The sequence below is a fragment of the Chiloscyllium punctatum genome, chromosome 45 (assembly GCF_047496795.1).
Source record: "Chiloscyllium punctatum isolate Juve2018m chromosome 45, sChiPun1.3, whole genome shotgun sequence".
In the NCBI taxonomy this organism is placed as follows: Eukaryota; Metazoa; Chordata; class Chondrichthyes; order Orectolobiformes; family Hemiscylliidae; genus Chiloscyllium; species Chiloscyllium punctatum.
The window spans coordinates 9,177,248-9,192,404 of record NC_092783.1 but is presented as its reverse complement, the minus strand read 5'-3'; the positions used below and the strand labels follow the sequence as shown (position 1 = coordinate 9,192,404).

Below are 15,157 nucleotides of genomic sequence, written 5' to 3'. Positions count from 1 at the left end.
AGATCAGCCATGATCTTAATGAATGGTGGAGCAAGCTTGATGGGCTAAATGGCCTACTCCTGCTTCTATTAGAAGAAAATGAGGCAGATATAGGAGATGAGACATGAAACTTGTGGTGCTGGAAAAGCACAGCAGGTCTGGCTGCAACTGAGGAGCAGGAGGATCGATGTTTTGGGCCCAATGTTTCATTTTTAACTCTCTTCCTCACCTCCCTGTCCCACAGCCAAGATTACCACGGTTACAGCAGCAGGTTGTCCTACGAAAGGCTTTTTTCTGACTGTCTGGTATCCACGGCTGCTTGCTAATTATAAACCTTGAAAACTTTTCCAAGGCTGCCTTCTTCATATGGTGTCCTTTTCTTTTCTACCCCAAGTGGGCATTGCTGAACAGCCCTATAGTCCGGTCAATTTCATGAACTGCCCATCACCCTTAACTGGATGAAGGTCCCAATAGCCAGTTCATTTTCGCAAACCTTCCGGGTCCTGCTGCTGCCATTTGTGGGTCTGACTTACAAATGGTGCAATGGGAAAAACATTCCAATCCATCGATTTTGCATTGCAGAATCACATTGATTTCAAATAGACATTTGATGAACATAAATTAAATCAATCTGTTTTGCCTTGATTTTCATTTTCTTAATTTCTGACTGGATGTCCAATCTGCCACTCTGCACTATAAACTGAAGTGGATATAAATAATTATAATTGAGATTCAACAGAACTGAAAAAGTAAGTTTGCTCCATCCAACTTCTGATGTACTTGGTGTATTGCCAAACATCAACTATGTCCCTCCAATGACCTTTTGAAGTCACTGATTAGCATATTAGAAGTATACATGCTTAAAACAAAACCTCCCTATAGGATATCAAGATTGTCATAAAAGGTCAGACTCAGCACAGTGCGTGGAATATTAATGAGAATTCAATCTGGTCTCCGTTATGAAGACCGAGTCCTCTGTTTAGGTTGAACGTGACACCATTTGTACAGATAGATTAGATTCTCTACAGTGTGGAAACAGGCCCTACGGCCCAACGAGTCCACACTGCCCCTCTGAAGAGAAACCCACGCAGACCCATTCCCCTACCCTATATTTACTCCTGACTAACATACCTAACACTGTGGGCAATTTAGCATGGCCAATTCACCTGACCTGCTCATCTTTGGATTGTGGGAGGAAAGTGGAGAACCCGGAGGAAACCCACGTAGACATGGGGAGAATGTGCAAATTCCACATAGACAGGTGGGAATCGAACCCAGGTCCCTGGTGCTGTGAGGCAGCAGTGTAACCACTGAGCCACCGTACTCTATTCATTTTCAGTGAAGCACATTCTATTTTGTTATAAGCATGCTGTAGCAAATACAGTTGGTTAACACTTATGGTTATTGAATAAATTCATCTATATTTTACCATAATAACCTTTTGTCATTTTACTACAAAAAACAGAAAATAGAACAAAAGCATGTTGTTAGCCATTATTAGGTTGGACTTCTTACCAGGAAACGTGCAGGTTAAAAGTTATGGGATCTTTGACATTTCTATCTATCACCTACAACGTTAGCAAGATTATTTGCTACTGTAAATGAAAAATGACACCACTGCGGTCATTTTTAACATCTACCTCCTGTAACTAAGCAGAGATCCATTCTGTTTTCAGCTGATAAGACTTTTTACATTATTTGTGTCTCTCTAAGAGGTGTGATACAGCAGTTTAAAATTGGCAGTGTGAGTTGTTCAGATAAATATTTCGATGAGGTTCTGTGAAGGATCAAGCAATACACAAAAAGTCAGAAGTAGCTCTGGGGAAGAAATTTTTTCTGCAATTCTTACTAATTGCTTGAAGGCAGATCCCTCAACCAAAACATAGCTGGTTGAAGCAGATCTCATTTTGCATTGGGTAATGATAATGTGGAAGAAATTATCCACCTAGACAATTGATTGACAATAGCCTTGCATGGGGAAGAGGGACAGGACTAAATACATTTTTATCTAAAGTGAATTTTAAAAATGAGACAATTGGACCAGGAATGTGTTGATGTCGTTCTGTTTAAACTCAGGGCTGAATCTTTCCAGCCCCTGAATGGTGTGGACAATGGCAAGTCTCCATTTTGGCCAACATTCCCAAATATCTCCATGGACAATGGTTGCTTTTATCCGTTGTCCATGGATATTAACATTAGGTATACTACCCTCACTGCACCATCATGGCACATCTCCCATTCATATTTAATCTTGTTCACTACTTCAATACTGCACTTTGAACCCCGACAGCACCTTTCATTGTAATGTGGCTGCCCGGCCTTTGTGCACACAGGGACTGGCATTGGAGCAGGGCATATCTCTGGGCTGTTCATTTGTTTTCTTAATGCTCACTTTGTGCCTAATTGGATGCTTACAGCATCTCAGGCTTGCTTTATTGTTCATTGCCACATTATTCAGAACATACAGGCTCACAGTTCGCCAATCTTGTCCTGTCTTTTAGCACAAGCTCGTATGAAACCAGACGGACCAGCTGGCATCGACCTAGGCACTGGGAAAGACAACAGCAGAAACAATCTTGTTGACCCTGCAAAGTCCTCCTTACTAACATCTGGGTTTGAGTGCTAAAAATTGGGCGAGCTGTCTCATGGACTAGTCATGCAACACACTGATGCGGTCATACTCACAGAATCTTACTTTACAGACAATATCCCACACACTAGCATCACCGTCCCTAGATATGTTCTGTTCCACCAGCAGAACAGACCCAGCAGAAGTGGCGGAACAGTGGTATATAGTGAGGAAGGAGTCCTCCACATTGACTCTGGAACCAATGACGTCTCATGGCTTCAGTTTAAACGCAGGTAAAGATTTCCTTCTGCTGGTTACCATCATCCCATCATTGATGAACAAATGCTCCTCCATGTTGAACAACACTTGGAGGAAGCACTGAGGTGGAGAAGGCAACAAATATACTCTGAATGGAGAATTTCAATATCCATAACCGATAGTGGCTTGGCAGCAGTACCACAGATCAAGCTGATCGGGTCCTTACAGACAAAGTTGCTAGACTGGGCCTGCGGCAGATGGCGAGGGAACCAACAGGAGGGAAAAACATACATCACCTCATCCTTATAATCTGCCTGCTGCAAATGTATCTGTTAATGACAGTCTTAGTAAGAGTCACAATCACCAGTCCTCGTGGAGACAAAGTTCCGCCTTCACGTAGAGAATACCTTCCATTGTGTTGTATGGCACTGTATTACTGTGTTGAACAAATCTAGCACCGCCACACCAATACCCTCCCTGCTCCCAGACCCTCCCACATTCCTGCTCCATTTGAAAGGCCAGATATCTCATGAGGATAGCTGCTGGAAGACAAGTTTTCAAAGGAAGAAGGTCAGAACATTAAGCAGAAGGGACATTACCTATACTATGATAGAACATTGTATCATTCAGTACAACAAAACAAGATTTAAATGACATCAATGTGAGTTGGGTGAAGCCATCATTGTAAATTTCTTATTGGTCAAAAGTGAAGCAGCCCGTATTTAGTCCCAGAATCAAATGCTCTATTTTTGTTTGTTGTTCTTTTGCTTTTCCTGTTCTATCAAAGTGAACCTTTAGAACTGTTTGAAAGCTTTACAAAATGTGTATGGTTTTGGTTTCCTTACTTCAGAAAGGATTTACTGGCACTGAAGGGTGCAGAGGAGGTTCACTAGGTTGATACCAGAGTTGAGAGTTGGCGTATAAGGAGAGATTGAGTAGACTGGTGCTATATTCAATGGAAATTAGAAGAGTAAAGGGGGATCTTTCATAGAATCATATAAAATTATGAAGGGAATAGATAAGACAAAAGCAGGGAGATTGTTTCCACTGGCAGCTAAAACTAGAACTAAAGGGCACACCCTCAAAATAAGGGGAGTAGATTTAGGACAGAGATGAGGAGGAGCTTCTTCTCCCAAAGGGTTGTGAATCTGTGGAATACTCTGCCCAGTGAAGCAATTGAGGCTACCTCATTGAATGTTTTTAAGGCAAAGGTAGATTTTTGAACAGTGGGCAGGTTAGCTGAGCTGAGTTCATGAAAAGATCACCATAAACGTAGGGAATGGTGGAGCGGACTCAAGGGGCCAGATGCCCTACTCCTGCTCCTATTATGTTCTTACGTGCTGCTCACACATTGAACCATGATAATATCTTATGTTCTGCTGGGTGTTAGGTAAAGAGTAGCACTCCTTCAGATAGGTATGGTGCTTAGGCTTCAGTGTGTCTGAAGTTTGATTCTTTTAGCTGCCCATGTTAGAACAGTCGATCAGACCTGGCGATGATGGAAAGTGGCAATACACTAATGAACCTAATCTTCTGTTTCCAATGGAGGGTCTCATATGTGCTCTCAGAAGCTTTCCATTTCCCTCCCACTACGTGTACTGTGAGGGGCTATTTCTATTAGTAGTGTTTGATCTCGTACATGGCTCGGCTTTAAATATGGTGCCACAGACAGGAATCCCACAAGGACCTGAGATGGCAAACCCTTCTGCTACTGGTAAGTGTGCAATAGCGTGAGTATGGCACTGGAAAGGCATGTGCCCATGATAGGGTGAACACTGGGGAATTGTATGAGAGAACTCAATGGAACTCTGAGAGAAAACCTCCAGGAAACTTCCCAGAATTAATACCACCAACTTTGGTAACATTCAGCCAGATTCTTCTTCTTATGTTTAGAATGTAAATTCTGATGTTCTGATGTAATGTGGAAACTACTGGTAGTAACATGATTTTTCAATCATAGTAATAGTTCATGAGAAAAAGGTAGCTTCCCTACTTCTCCAATATAGGGTAATGGCAATTGAATACCTTTGCTCCCCTCAGCAGTTCTCATTTTCCTTGTGTTTGGTTCCTTTGCCAGCCAGGGGAAGCTATAAACAGGGTTTGTGCCACTAGAGCCAAAGAGAGAAATCTGGCATTGCTGCAGCAGCATGAGAGATGGGAACACCCTCTGAGGGCCAAATATCCCTAAAGAAGAAAAGGGATTTTGGCCATGTAAGCTTCCAGAGAGACTAAGGCCTAGAAGGGAAGAAGCTGAAAAATGTGTTGCTGGAAAAGCGCAGCAGGTCAGGCAGCATCCAAGGAGCAGGAGAATCGACATTTCGGGCATAAGCCCTTCTTCAGGAAAGGGAAGAAGAAAGCAGACAGAGGAGCTTTATTCTAGCTCTGTTGCAATACCCAAAGATTTACTGTCACCTTTTACCAGGGAGTTTTGGAGATTAATTGTAATAGGATCAGCAAGGAGCAGGCTAGGCTCTATACCCTCATACCTTTGACGTAGAGAAGAGAATCTTGATACCTGTTTTTCGAGCTTGGGACAATGAGGCAGCATTATAACTTACTGCTTCATTTCCCCACAATTTCAAATAAACAGAGAAAGAACTCAATCTGAACTGACCTTTGTGCTGTGAAAGAGAGGAAAACACTATCAAACCACAAAACATAGTTTTGTTGAAGATTTCATTATGATAAGTTAACTGATTCTCTGACGCTGCTTGCACTGAATACTCTGGTCCCTTTGAATTGGGCTTTTGTAATCTATCCAACACCATTTGCTGTTTGTGTGCAGAAATTATTTTCCAACTAATCATCACGCTTGTAAAATCAACTTCCCAATGCCCAACCGGGAAAGTTTAATTCCCAGCTTCACAGCGGCACAACATTTGGAAAACAACGTCATTGTTTTCTTGCCAAAAGGTACAATCTGTTTCATAATGCTTAACAGAACTTGGCCTGCAGCCTTACTCAAGGATTTTAAAGCTACTGATGCTACTTAATTTAAGGTTAGAGGCAGCAGAATAGAACAGAATTTAAAAAAAAATTCTCTTTTAACTCAACAAGGATGATTTTCTGAGTTTTTGCCGTTGTTGGGGGACTTTGCTCAAAGTCTTTGTAGTATGCCACACATGCCAACGATTCTCAATATGCAAGGCTTATCTTTCTGTCTCCAGGCGAAATATAGAACAGCTCTACTGGGATTTTCATCTTCTTTCAATGACTTGTATTCATATACTATCTTTTAAGGTAGCAAAATGTTTCAATATGCTTCATAGAATTATTGATAAACTCAGGAGACATGAGGACAGGTGACCAAAACCCGAACCAAAGAGGTGGGCTCAAGGAACATTTTAACAGAGGAAAAAAAAAATGTACAGTTGACTTTTCTCAAAAGGAGACCACATAGTTTGCCACAAGCAATTGGCACATGCTGTGGGTGTGACACTGACATTGCATAGTGCCACACAGATACAAATACACCCCCTCCTTTGGCTGTTTAGTCCTCCTGCTTTAATAAGCTCCCTCTGCACTAAAAGGCAACATAAGCCTCAGCGACAGGCAGTTGTCAAGTTAGCACAAAGTGAGTGAGTGGTATTAAACCAATGTTTGGATGAAGAGTGGAGGAAGATTCAGGGATCTTGTTGTGAAGACAGGGTTGACTAAAGACTTGTAGAAATAAGTGATGGACCTCTCTGACTTCCATTTAGGAATTGGTGCCATCTGGTTTCTTGGGAAGGAGAGAGCAATTTGAAGCCAGTTAAGTTAATAATGAGATAGAAATGCATGGAAGTAAGGTAACCATCACTGAGGAATGGGATTCTAACCTCATCATTTAAACCACAAAGGAAACATTTCTTGACGTAGGAATTCTGATTATTTTTCATTTTCAGTTTCTCACCAATCGCCAACAGACAGTTCTACCTAATGTTCATGTGTTTATGTATTTAACAATCCAGAGTATCACTCCTGCATTACAGTCCAGGTATTGGGCCAACAATGTATGAGCTTGCAGCACATGGTGTGATCTAAGAAATACAGCCAGTGATGTTCCAGCATGTTGGTCCAAATGTGTGAATAGAAAAAGTACAGCACAGAATGAGCCCTTTGACCCACAATGTTGTCAATACTTCAAATCTCTGGAAACCATGAATAGTGACAGCAATCAATGGAGCAATTTCAGCTTCTGTATTTTAAAACTATATATTTTTTGAAACTTCTCTTAAAGTATAGAGCTGAGTGAACCTACTAGGGCCTGTTTCCACACTGTAAATAATCTAATCTAATCTAATCTAAAATGAATGGTTTACTAAACCGTATGGCAATGGGAATTTGGTGAGAGTGGGAATTCAATGCAGTGGGACAAGGGGAAAGGGACTGCCAAATAACTAGATTAGATTAGATTACTTACAGTGTGGAAACAGGCCCTTTGGCCCAACAAGTCCACACCGACCCGCCGAAGCGCAACCCACCCATATTTTTACCCCTTCACCTAACACTACGGGCAATTTAGCATGGCCAATTCACCTGACCTGCACATCTTTGGATTGTGGGAGGAAACCGGTGATCCCGGAGAAAACCCACGCAGACACGGGGATAATGTGCAAACTCCACACAGTCAGTCGCCTGAGGCGGTAATTGAACCCGGGTCTCTGGTGCTGTGAGGCAACAGTGCTAACCACTGTGCCACCGTGCCGCCCACTAAATATATTTAAGGGCCTGAAACTCAAGTGAACCAAGTACTGAATGCCAACCTCAGGAAGGAGTGTTTCAAATTTTGTGGACTGGGGATAAGTTTGAGACTGATGGAACACACAGCGTGGATGGGCTGTATCTCAATAAGGCTGAAACCGAAGTGTTTGCAGAGTGAATCAAAATGGTATAACTTACCGATTATGTGCCAAGAGCTGGTAAGTGTGACTAGTCTGGACAGCTTTTTCTTAGCCAGCATGGCTGTGACTTGGTGAATGGGCCCCTATGTACCATATATTTTCTATATTTCCAATGCTTTATTGTCAACAAATATTATGGTACACCGAGAAATGCAGAATTGCATATTTGTTTCCTTATTAATTCTTCTTCTTAAAGAATCAAAAACAACTTTAATATTTTTTGTTGAGTGTTGTTGTTGATCAAGCTTTATCAACCACAGCAACTCTCACTTGTATTTGTAAAGCATGTTTGTTTGGAAGAAAGCACCCCAATATGCTTCACAAAGGAATTATGAAGCAATGTTTGACACCAAGCCACAGGACATAACAAAGTAGAAGATGAAAAGCTTGGTCGAAGAGACAGGTTTTAGAGAAAGTCATGTCGGAGAGGAAATTAGAGCTTTGGGCCTTATTAACCCAAGGAGCAGCTGAAGGTTATGGAGTTAGGGAGTGACTGGCCTGAGGACAAATGTAAAAATGAGAATTCTGAAGTCGAGGTGTTGTGTAACCAGATAATGTGTGGGTGACATAATTTTATGAAACCACAAATTTATCAGCTTGGATTGAAACCATTATTTAGAACCAAGTTGACATTACTTTTGTGTCAAAGGCCCTTCACATTATTTTCTCTAAAGATTTTGTGTCTAAAACAGAATCTTTACAAAGGTCTTCTTAATATCAATTGTTGGCTATTAATATTTTCCTGAAAGTAACCGGTATTTCATTTTGATCAAATGATTGTCTGGAAACTGAGGGATAAGAATTCAAGGGCTCCTGAGGGATCTACTCAAGGATTATATAGACTGCAGTTGATTTTTCTTTCATGGAGAGCTAGTGATACATTGCTGAATGCATGTGTGCTTAAAGCAAATTCTAATGCCCCTCTTAGGCCTTGGTACTTCCAAAAGAGCAGTTGGACTGAGTCTTAGATTATTTTCAGTGAAGGCAAGGCTTTTAGGGGCTTTGTCACTGAGGTACAGGGAGTATTCTCATCCTGTATTACCTATTTGCCTCATTAATTGTCTGTCACGTCCTTCTGGAGACACTCACACCCTTTTTCCACTCTATCTCACCATGCTCCATTCTCACAACAACTAGACGCTCAGCAGATGTCACAGACTTCATCGGCATCCCTTGTATCTACGCCATCTTTAAAAGCCTGTTGTATTGCTGGATAATCACAGCCAGTATGGTTCCTGAAGCCTGTCCTGAACTTGGCAGACTGAGGAATTCAGCATCCCGTTGTGTGGCGACATATACCAGGAGGTCCACTGGATAGAGTGGTGCAGATGCAGGACTTCTCTTACACCATGCACCAGCATTGGAAACCACAGTAGCGTCCTATGACAGTTGTATGCTCTGAGGTTAACTGAACAGTTAAAGCTGTCTTAGCAATCTGGAGAGATACCCAGCATTGTAGGAAGAAGACCAATGTCCTTCTCCACTCCATCAGAGTAAGATCCACCATCTCTACTCCAATACCTCTCTCTCACTCCATCTCTGCTACTGTACCCACTCGCCACCAAAATACATGCCTCATTATTCTCTCAATTACTGACATCATCTTCCTACTCACTTTCACCCAAGACAATCTCCAACACCACTAACACTGCATGCCTTCTGTGCTGCCTACTCACTTGCTTGGGACACCTCCTCGACTACACCAATATTAATAGCTATGCCTTCACTTTCTTCTCTTGTAATACCTGCCTTTCTCTACCTCCAAAAAGAAAACAGCCCACAATAGGGCAGAAAGACTCAAGACAGGTGATTTGCATCCCTTCTGAGGAAAGGATCCTGATTCTTACCACTTCACACCAGGCCTAGAACTGGTGTCGAGGCTGCTCTAGTGTCTCAATCAAGTCTACTGGATTCATTGCTCATAATGTGGTCTCCCCTCCATTGGGGAGACATAAAGTACACTTGGTGTCCACTTTGCAGAACACCTATGTTTTGTCCATAAAAATGACCCCGAACTTCCACTTTAACACACTACTGTATTCCTACACCAACATTTCTTAGCGAGTTATGAAAAGACTTATAGCTCAGGTTAAAGTTTTGGATGTAGGTTTGCTTGCTGAGCTGGAAGGTTCATTTCCAGACGTTTGGTTACCCTACTAGGTAACATCTTCAGTGGGCCTCAGGTGAAGCAATGCTGAAAATTCCTGCTTTCTATTTAAGTGTTTAGGTTTCTTTGAGTTGTGTTGGTGATGGAAACATCACCACAGGAAATGACATCACCAACCCAAAGAAACCCAAACATATAAATAGAAAGTAGTAATTTTCAGCATTACTTTGCCTGAGGCCCACTGAAGATGTTACCTAGTAGGGTGACAAAACATCTGGAAATGAACCTTCCAGCTCAGCGAGCAAACCTACATCCAAAACCAACATTTCTCTTGCAGGCCTGCTGCAGTATTCCAGTGAGCCTCAGAGCAACATCTCATTGTCCACTTGGGCAGCCTACAGCCTCTAGGTCTCAACATGATGTTCAATATCTTTAGAACCTGATTTAATCATTCCACATTTTTACTAACCCTTCACCTATTCCTATTAAGACATAGTTTGGCTTTATTTACCGTGCCAGGATCCCGTGGCCAAAGAATGTCCCATTTGATTGAGGCTGTTGACAACTATGACCAGGTTCCTGACTCTATATCTTTGCTAAGCTTCACAGAATCTTATCTGTGCAGAAGGAGGCCATTCAGTCCATCTGTACCAGCTCTTCAAAAGAGCGTCATTACCAAGTGGCAATTTTCCAAACTTTTCCCATACCCTTCAACAATAATTCTGTCCAAATAATTATTCAGTAGCACCTCAAATGCCTCAATTAAACCTACCTCCATAACATTCCCAGGTAGTGCATTCCAAATCTTAACTACTCAGTTTTTAAAAAGCTTTTCTACTCCACAATACTCTTGCATCTTTTTCATGTGAATTTAAATATATGCCCTCTCTTTTTTGTACCTTCTTATCTACTCTATCCAGTCCTCTCCTGATTTTGAAAACCTCTATCAAATCTCCTCTCAGCTGACTTCTCTCCAAGGAGAACAGTCCCAGCTTTTTCAATCTAACCTCATAACAAAAGTTTCTCATTCCTGGAAGCATTCTTTTAAATTGCATCTGCTCTCTCTCCAATGCATTCACATTTTATTTATATAATTTGCTACAACTGTACACCATTCTCCAGCTGAAGTCAACAAGTGTCTTATATAAGTTCAACACTGCCTCCTTTCACTTGTACTTAATGACTCTATTAATAAAGTCAAGGACATTGTATGCTTTATTAACTGCTCTCTCTACAAGTTCTGGTGCCTGCAATGATCTGTGCACACTTACACCCAGGCCAAACTTGATGCCATACGAGAAAGGGTCACCAAGCAATAGCTACCCTTTGGGTCCCTCCTATCTTGATTGTATTCTTGAAGCCAAATAGAAACTTAGGGTAAGAGTAGGCTATTTTGACCTTGGAACTTTCAGTAGGTTATGGCTGATCCTCTACCTCAACACTATGTTTCGACTTTGTCTTCATACTTGTTGAGGCCTTAAATATCTAAACAACTATCAAATTCTTTCTCGAATACACTAAGTGACCTGAAATTCTTTATGGTAGTAAATTCTACAGGTTGACCGCCCCCTAGGTGAAGAAGTTTTTCCTCATCTCAGTTCCAAATTGCCTACCCTGTAATCCTGAGTTCTAGACTCCCAAATCAGAGGAAGTATCTAGTCTGCCCAGTTAGAATTTTATATATTCATCCTTTCCCCATTTTATTATTCTAAACACTAGTGAATACAAGTCCAGTTGAACCAATCTATTATTGTATGACAATCCTGCCATCTCCAGTATCAGCTTAGTGAACCTTCATTGCTTTCCTTCTATGGTAAGTATATCGTCATAACGAGGACAGTCATAACTGCACACAATACTCCAATTGTGGTCTTATTTACCCAGGCCCTGTATAACTCTGGTAAGCCATCCCTACTTCTGGACTCCAATCCTCTTGCATTGGAGGTCAAAATACCATTTGTCTTTCTAGTTGCTGCACCTCCTGTCTACTTTCATTAAACAGCAAGGCAAAACAGTAGTAATACAAGTCTGGTATCTCTGGTGAGTGAGTCAATGATAGCAAATAAAGACCCTCAAATGCAGCTTGTCTCTGAGCATATTTGTGTCTCCTTGCTGCAACATTACAATGATAGTTGCCAGTACAACCAGAGGCAAAGCATTGAAGTGTAGAAGTGACCTGTATGTGAATCAGGAGATGTGTCATGGGGATTCTAAGAGGCTGGTATTTGTTGAATACCAATATCTGTGGATATGGTGTGTGCTTGGTTAGTGAACATGGAACATGTCCTCCGATGTTTGTGCCTGGTTTCCAACAAGGAAATCTTTTGGAGCAAATGTCAAGTTGATTAGATTACTTACAGTGTGAAAACAGGCCCTTCGGCCCAACAAGTCCACACCGCCCCGCCGAAGCACAATCCACCCATACCCCTACGTCTACCCCTTACCTACACTACGGACAATTTAGAATGGCCAATTCACCTGACCTGCACATTTTTGGACTGTGGGAGGAAACCGAAGCACCCGGAGGAAACCCACGCAGACACGGGGAGAACGTGCAAACTCCACACAGTCAGTCACAGGAATTGAACCCGGGTCTCTGGCGCTGTGAGGCAGCAGTGCTAACCACTGTGCCACCATGCCGCCCATGAATCAGTTAGGTATTTGCTCTGGTTTCATTGTCAAGTTTTCTTGACATCTAGCTTGTAAAATGGATTACTAAGTATTAGAGAGACAAGTTGTGGCATTAACAAGGTATTTCACAAACAATAATGACCATCAATTGGCACATCACTATTACGGAGTGACAATCTTTCTTTTCACTATTTGTGAAAGGTATAAAAGAATGGAGTGAGATGATGTTGATGTCGAAATGGACCTCACGACACATGTCGCCTGATTCTGTCACATACCTTGCCATAGCCCACATCTCCAAGACCCCTATAAGATTCCACCCATTGTCCTGTATACCTGAGAGTCCTCCCACGTCCATTTTCTTTAGGTTCTTTGCTTCCAGGATGCAGACAGTGAGTTTCCCTGCTGTTGGAACATAGCGCAAAGAGGTGCAAATGTCTCCCAGTTTCTCCGGCTGCAGGAAAAATCAGCAATATTTGAATCACGTAACTATCACAATCTTTGCAGGTTATAATGCAAAAACTTATCTTAGCAGTGAAACAGGGCAGACATCAACAGATTTTGATGTAATTCCACATCAAAATCCAAACATAATTTCATGTTTTACCTGTTGCTAAACTGACAATTTTAAAAGCTAATCTTTGTACTTATACTGTTTGGATGCAAGATTTTCAGCACTAAATCCTGAACTTACTTTATGACTGTGTTCCAAGAGTTTGCAGTTGTGCAGCAGTATCTATCACTTAAAACTTTGTTGAATGAGATGTCACTAAGTTTTGAAACTATGACGAACATTTCAATTGTTTTTTTTACAGTGAATCTGCATAAATCTGTGTAAAACATTGAAACCCATGTCAAATTACTGGTTGTGCTAATTGCACCTGTCCTGTGAGCAGCAGGCAACACTGACAATTTCCAAATGTCCATGTTTAACTGTACATTCACTGATATCAGAAGCTGCTGTCAGTTTCATGCAGTAGTGACCACCACTGCAAACAATTTCAATGTCATTATAATGGAAAATTCCAGGCCATAACTTTTCCTTTTCAATTCTATTTTGATTCTCTGGTGTGCCACTGTATGGATATTAGGCAATTTCAGGATCTTTAAAGCCTACCTCTTCCTTCTCAGCACTCTCGAGGTCTCTCCATTCTTCAAGCTGTTGACCAAGGTCCACCTTTGTCATTAGTACCAACACTTGGCCAATGCAGTCATGTTTGGAAAATCGGTCAAAGTCATAAACGGCCATCACCAGGGTCTTTCCACCCAGCTCTTGATAAGGAACCTGCAGAGAAAGTTCAGTTAAAGGGAAGATTAAATGTCATGAATCTGTTGATCTCCTTCCGTGTTTGCTGTCTGTTTCCTCAATGCATGGCCACTTTATTGTTATCAGTTATAAATTTACTTACCAAGCAGGGGCATTTGATAACTTTTGAAATATGCTTAAAGGAATGTAGAAATCTCTGAATTGTAGTAGGAAACATTTTGAATAGTCAGTGGTATTAATAGAGATGAAATGTATATTTTGTAGTGATTTGCCAGGTATTTTAAAAACTCCATCATTGATAACACAGCTAAAGCATTTGCCTTTGATTTGCCTCAATACATTAGTGAATTCATGTTGCTTAATATATCAACATATCAAAATATCTTGAGACTACAGAATCAAAACAAAATCATGAAACCCTCAGTCACAGTTAAAAACTCATAGTATCTAATAAGTTTTGACAAAGCAATCTATTCATTAATTGAAAATATCTTGCAGCACTAAATAGGGTCGACAGTTTCCCAACATCGTCTTTGTAAATTTGCTAGTGACTCTCAAAAACACCATGCTTCAGTTTGAAAGAAAGACCTTGAACCTGATCAGACATTTGATGGTAAGAAAACAATAAAGTCTTTGTTTTTACTGCAACATATGAATGGAACATTATTTGATGCTACCACCTGTAGGAAAGTAATTTATTTATTGCCAATAGGGAATGGACTCCAGTATTTTTAAAAAAATACCTTTCATACTGATTATTTATATTTTATATGATGAATTCTGTGGTCAGATTTTGCTACCACAGTCTTTGCGATATGATTCAAGGAAGCTGGTTCCATGTGATGGCATCTTGGGAGCTAAAAGATGAATAATTCATGAACAAACCAGACAGCGGATACTGGAGTGAATCTTCATTTTTAGTTCTACCAGTGCAGAACCTCCCCCACTGGGAGTACATATCAAAAATGTGAGTGTATGCCTCATTAATTTTCATGGATGGGAAATCACAACCTCACACAAAAGCTGAATTCCCACTATGTGCGCCTGATGTGTGAAATTTTGCATGGAAATCTGAAACATGAAAAGTTTCCCCACTATGTGGCCAGGAAAAGACTTCAGTTCCGTCCTTCCCTTGCATTAAGTTGGCCAATTTTAGTGGAGTTAATGATGTGAATGATACGTCTTTTTCTTACCATTTCTGGGCTGGGGGAACGTTTGCCAGGGTTAGTAGTCTACTTGAAATCTAGCAATTCCTATAGGAATTCTGTATAAGGGTGTTGAAACTGCTAGGTTATTATGACTCCTTTCTTTAATCAGCCTGTCAACATTGATTGACTGTCAAAATTCAATGAGTTAGAGTGCTAGCACTTTTGGAACAGCTTCACAAAATTTTTCCATCAGGAAGAAGGACAAGGTGTGGGAGATGAGGCAAGAAATCACAAAAATAAATTGGGAGAGTTTGA

The 15,157-nt window shown here is 41.0% G+C and overlaps 1 protein-coding gene across 4 annotated transcripts in view; it reads right to left on the bottom strand.

Moving 5' to 3' along the window:
• Positions 1-15,157, bottom strand: part of LOC140467147 (synaptotagmin-B) — a 663,372-nt gene that overhangs the window by 75,729 nt on the left and 572,486 nt on the right. For all 4 annotated transcript variants that reach the window (XM_072563238.1, XM_072563236.1, XM_072563237.1 and 1 more), the window contains 2 exons: positions 13,545-13,712; positions 12,764-12,881 (listed from right to left, as the gene is read on the bottom strand). In XM_072563238.1, the coding sequence (XP_072419339.1) occupies positions 12,764-12,881; positions 13,545-13,712 (286 nt within the window). The remainder of the gene's footprint in view (positions 1-12,763; positions 12,882-13,544; positions 13,713-15,157) is intronic.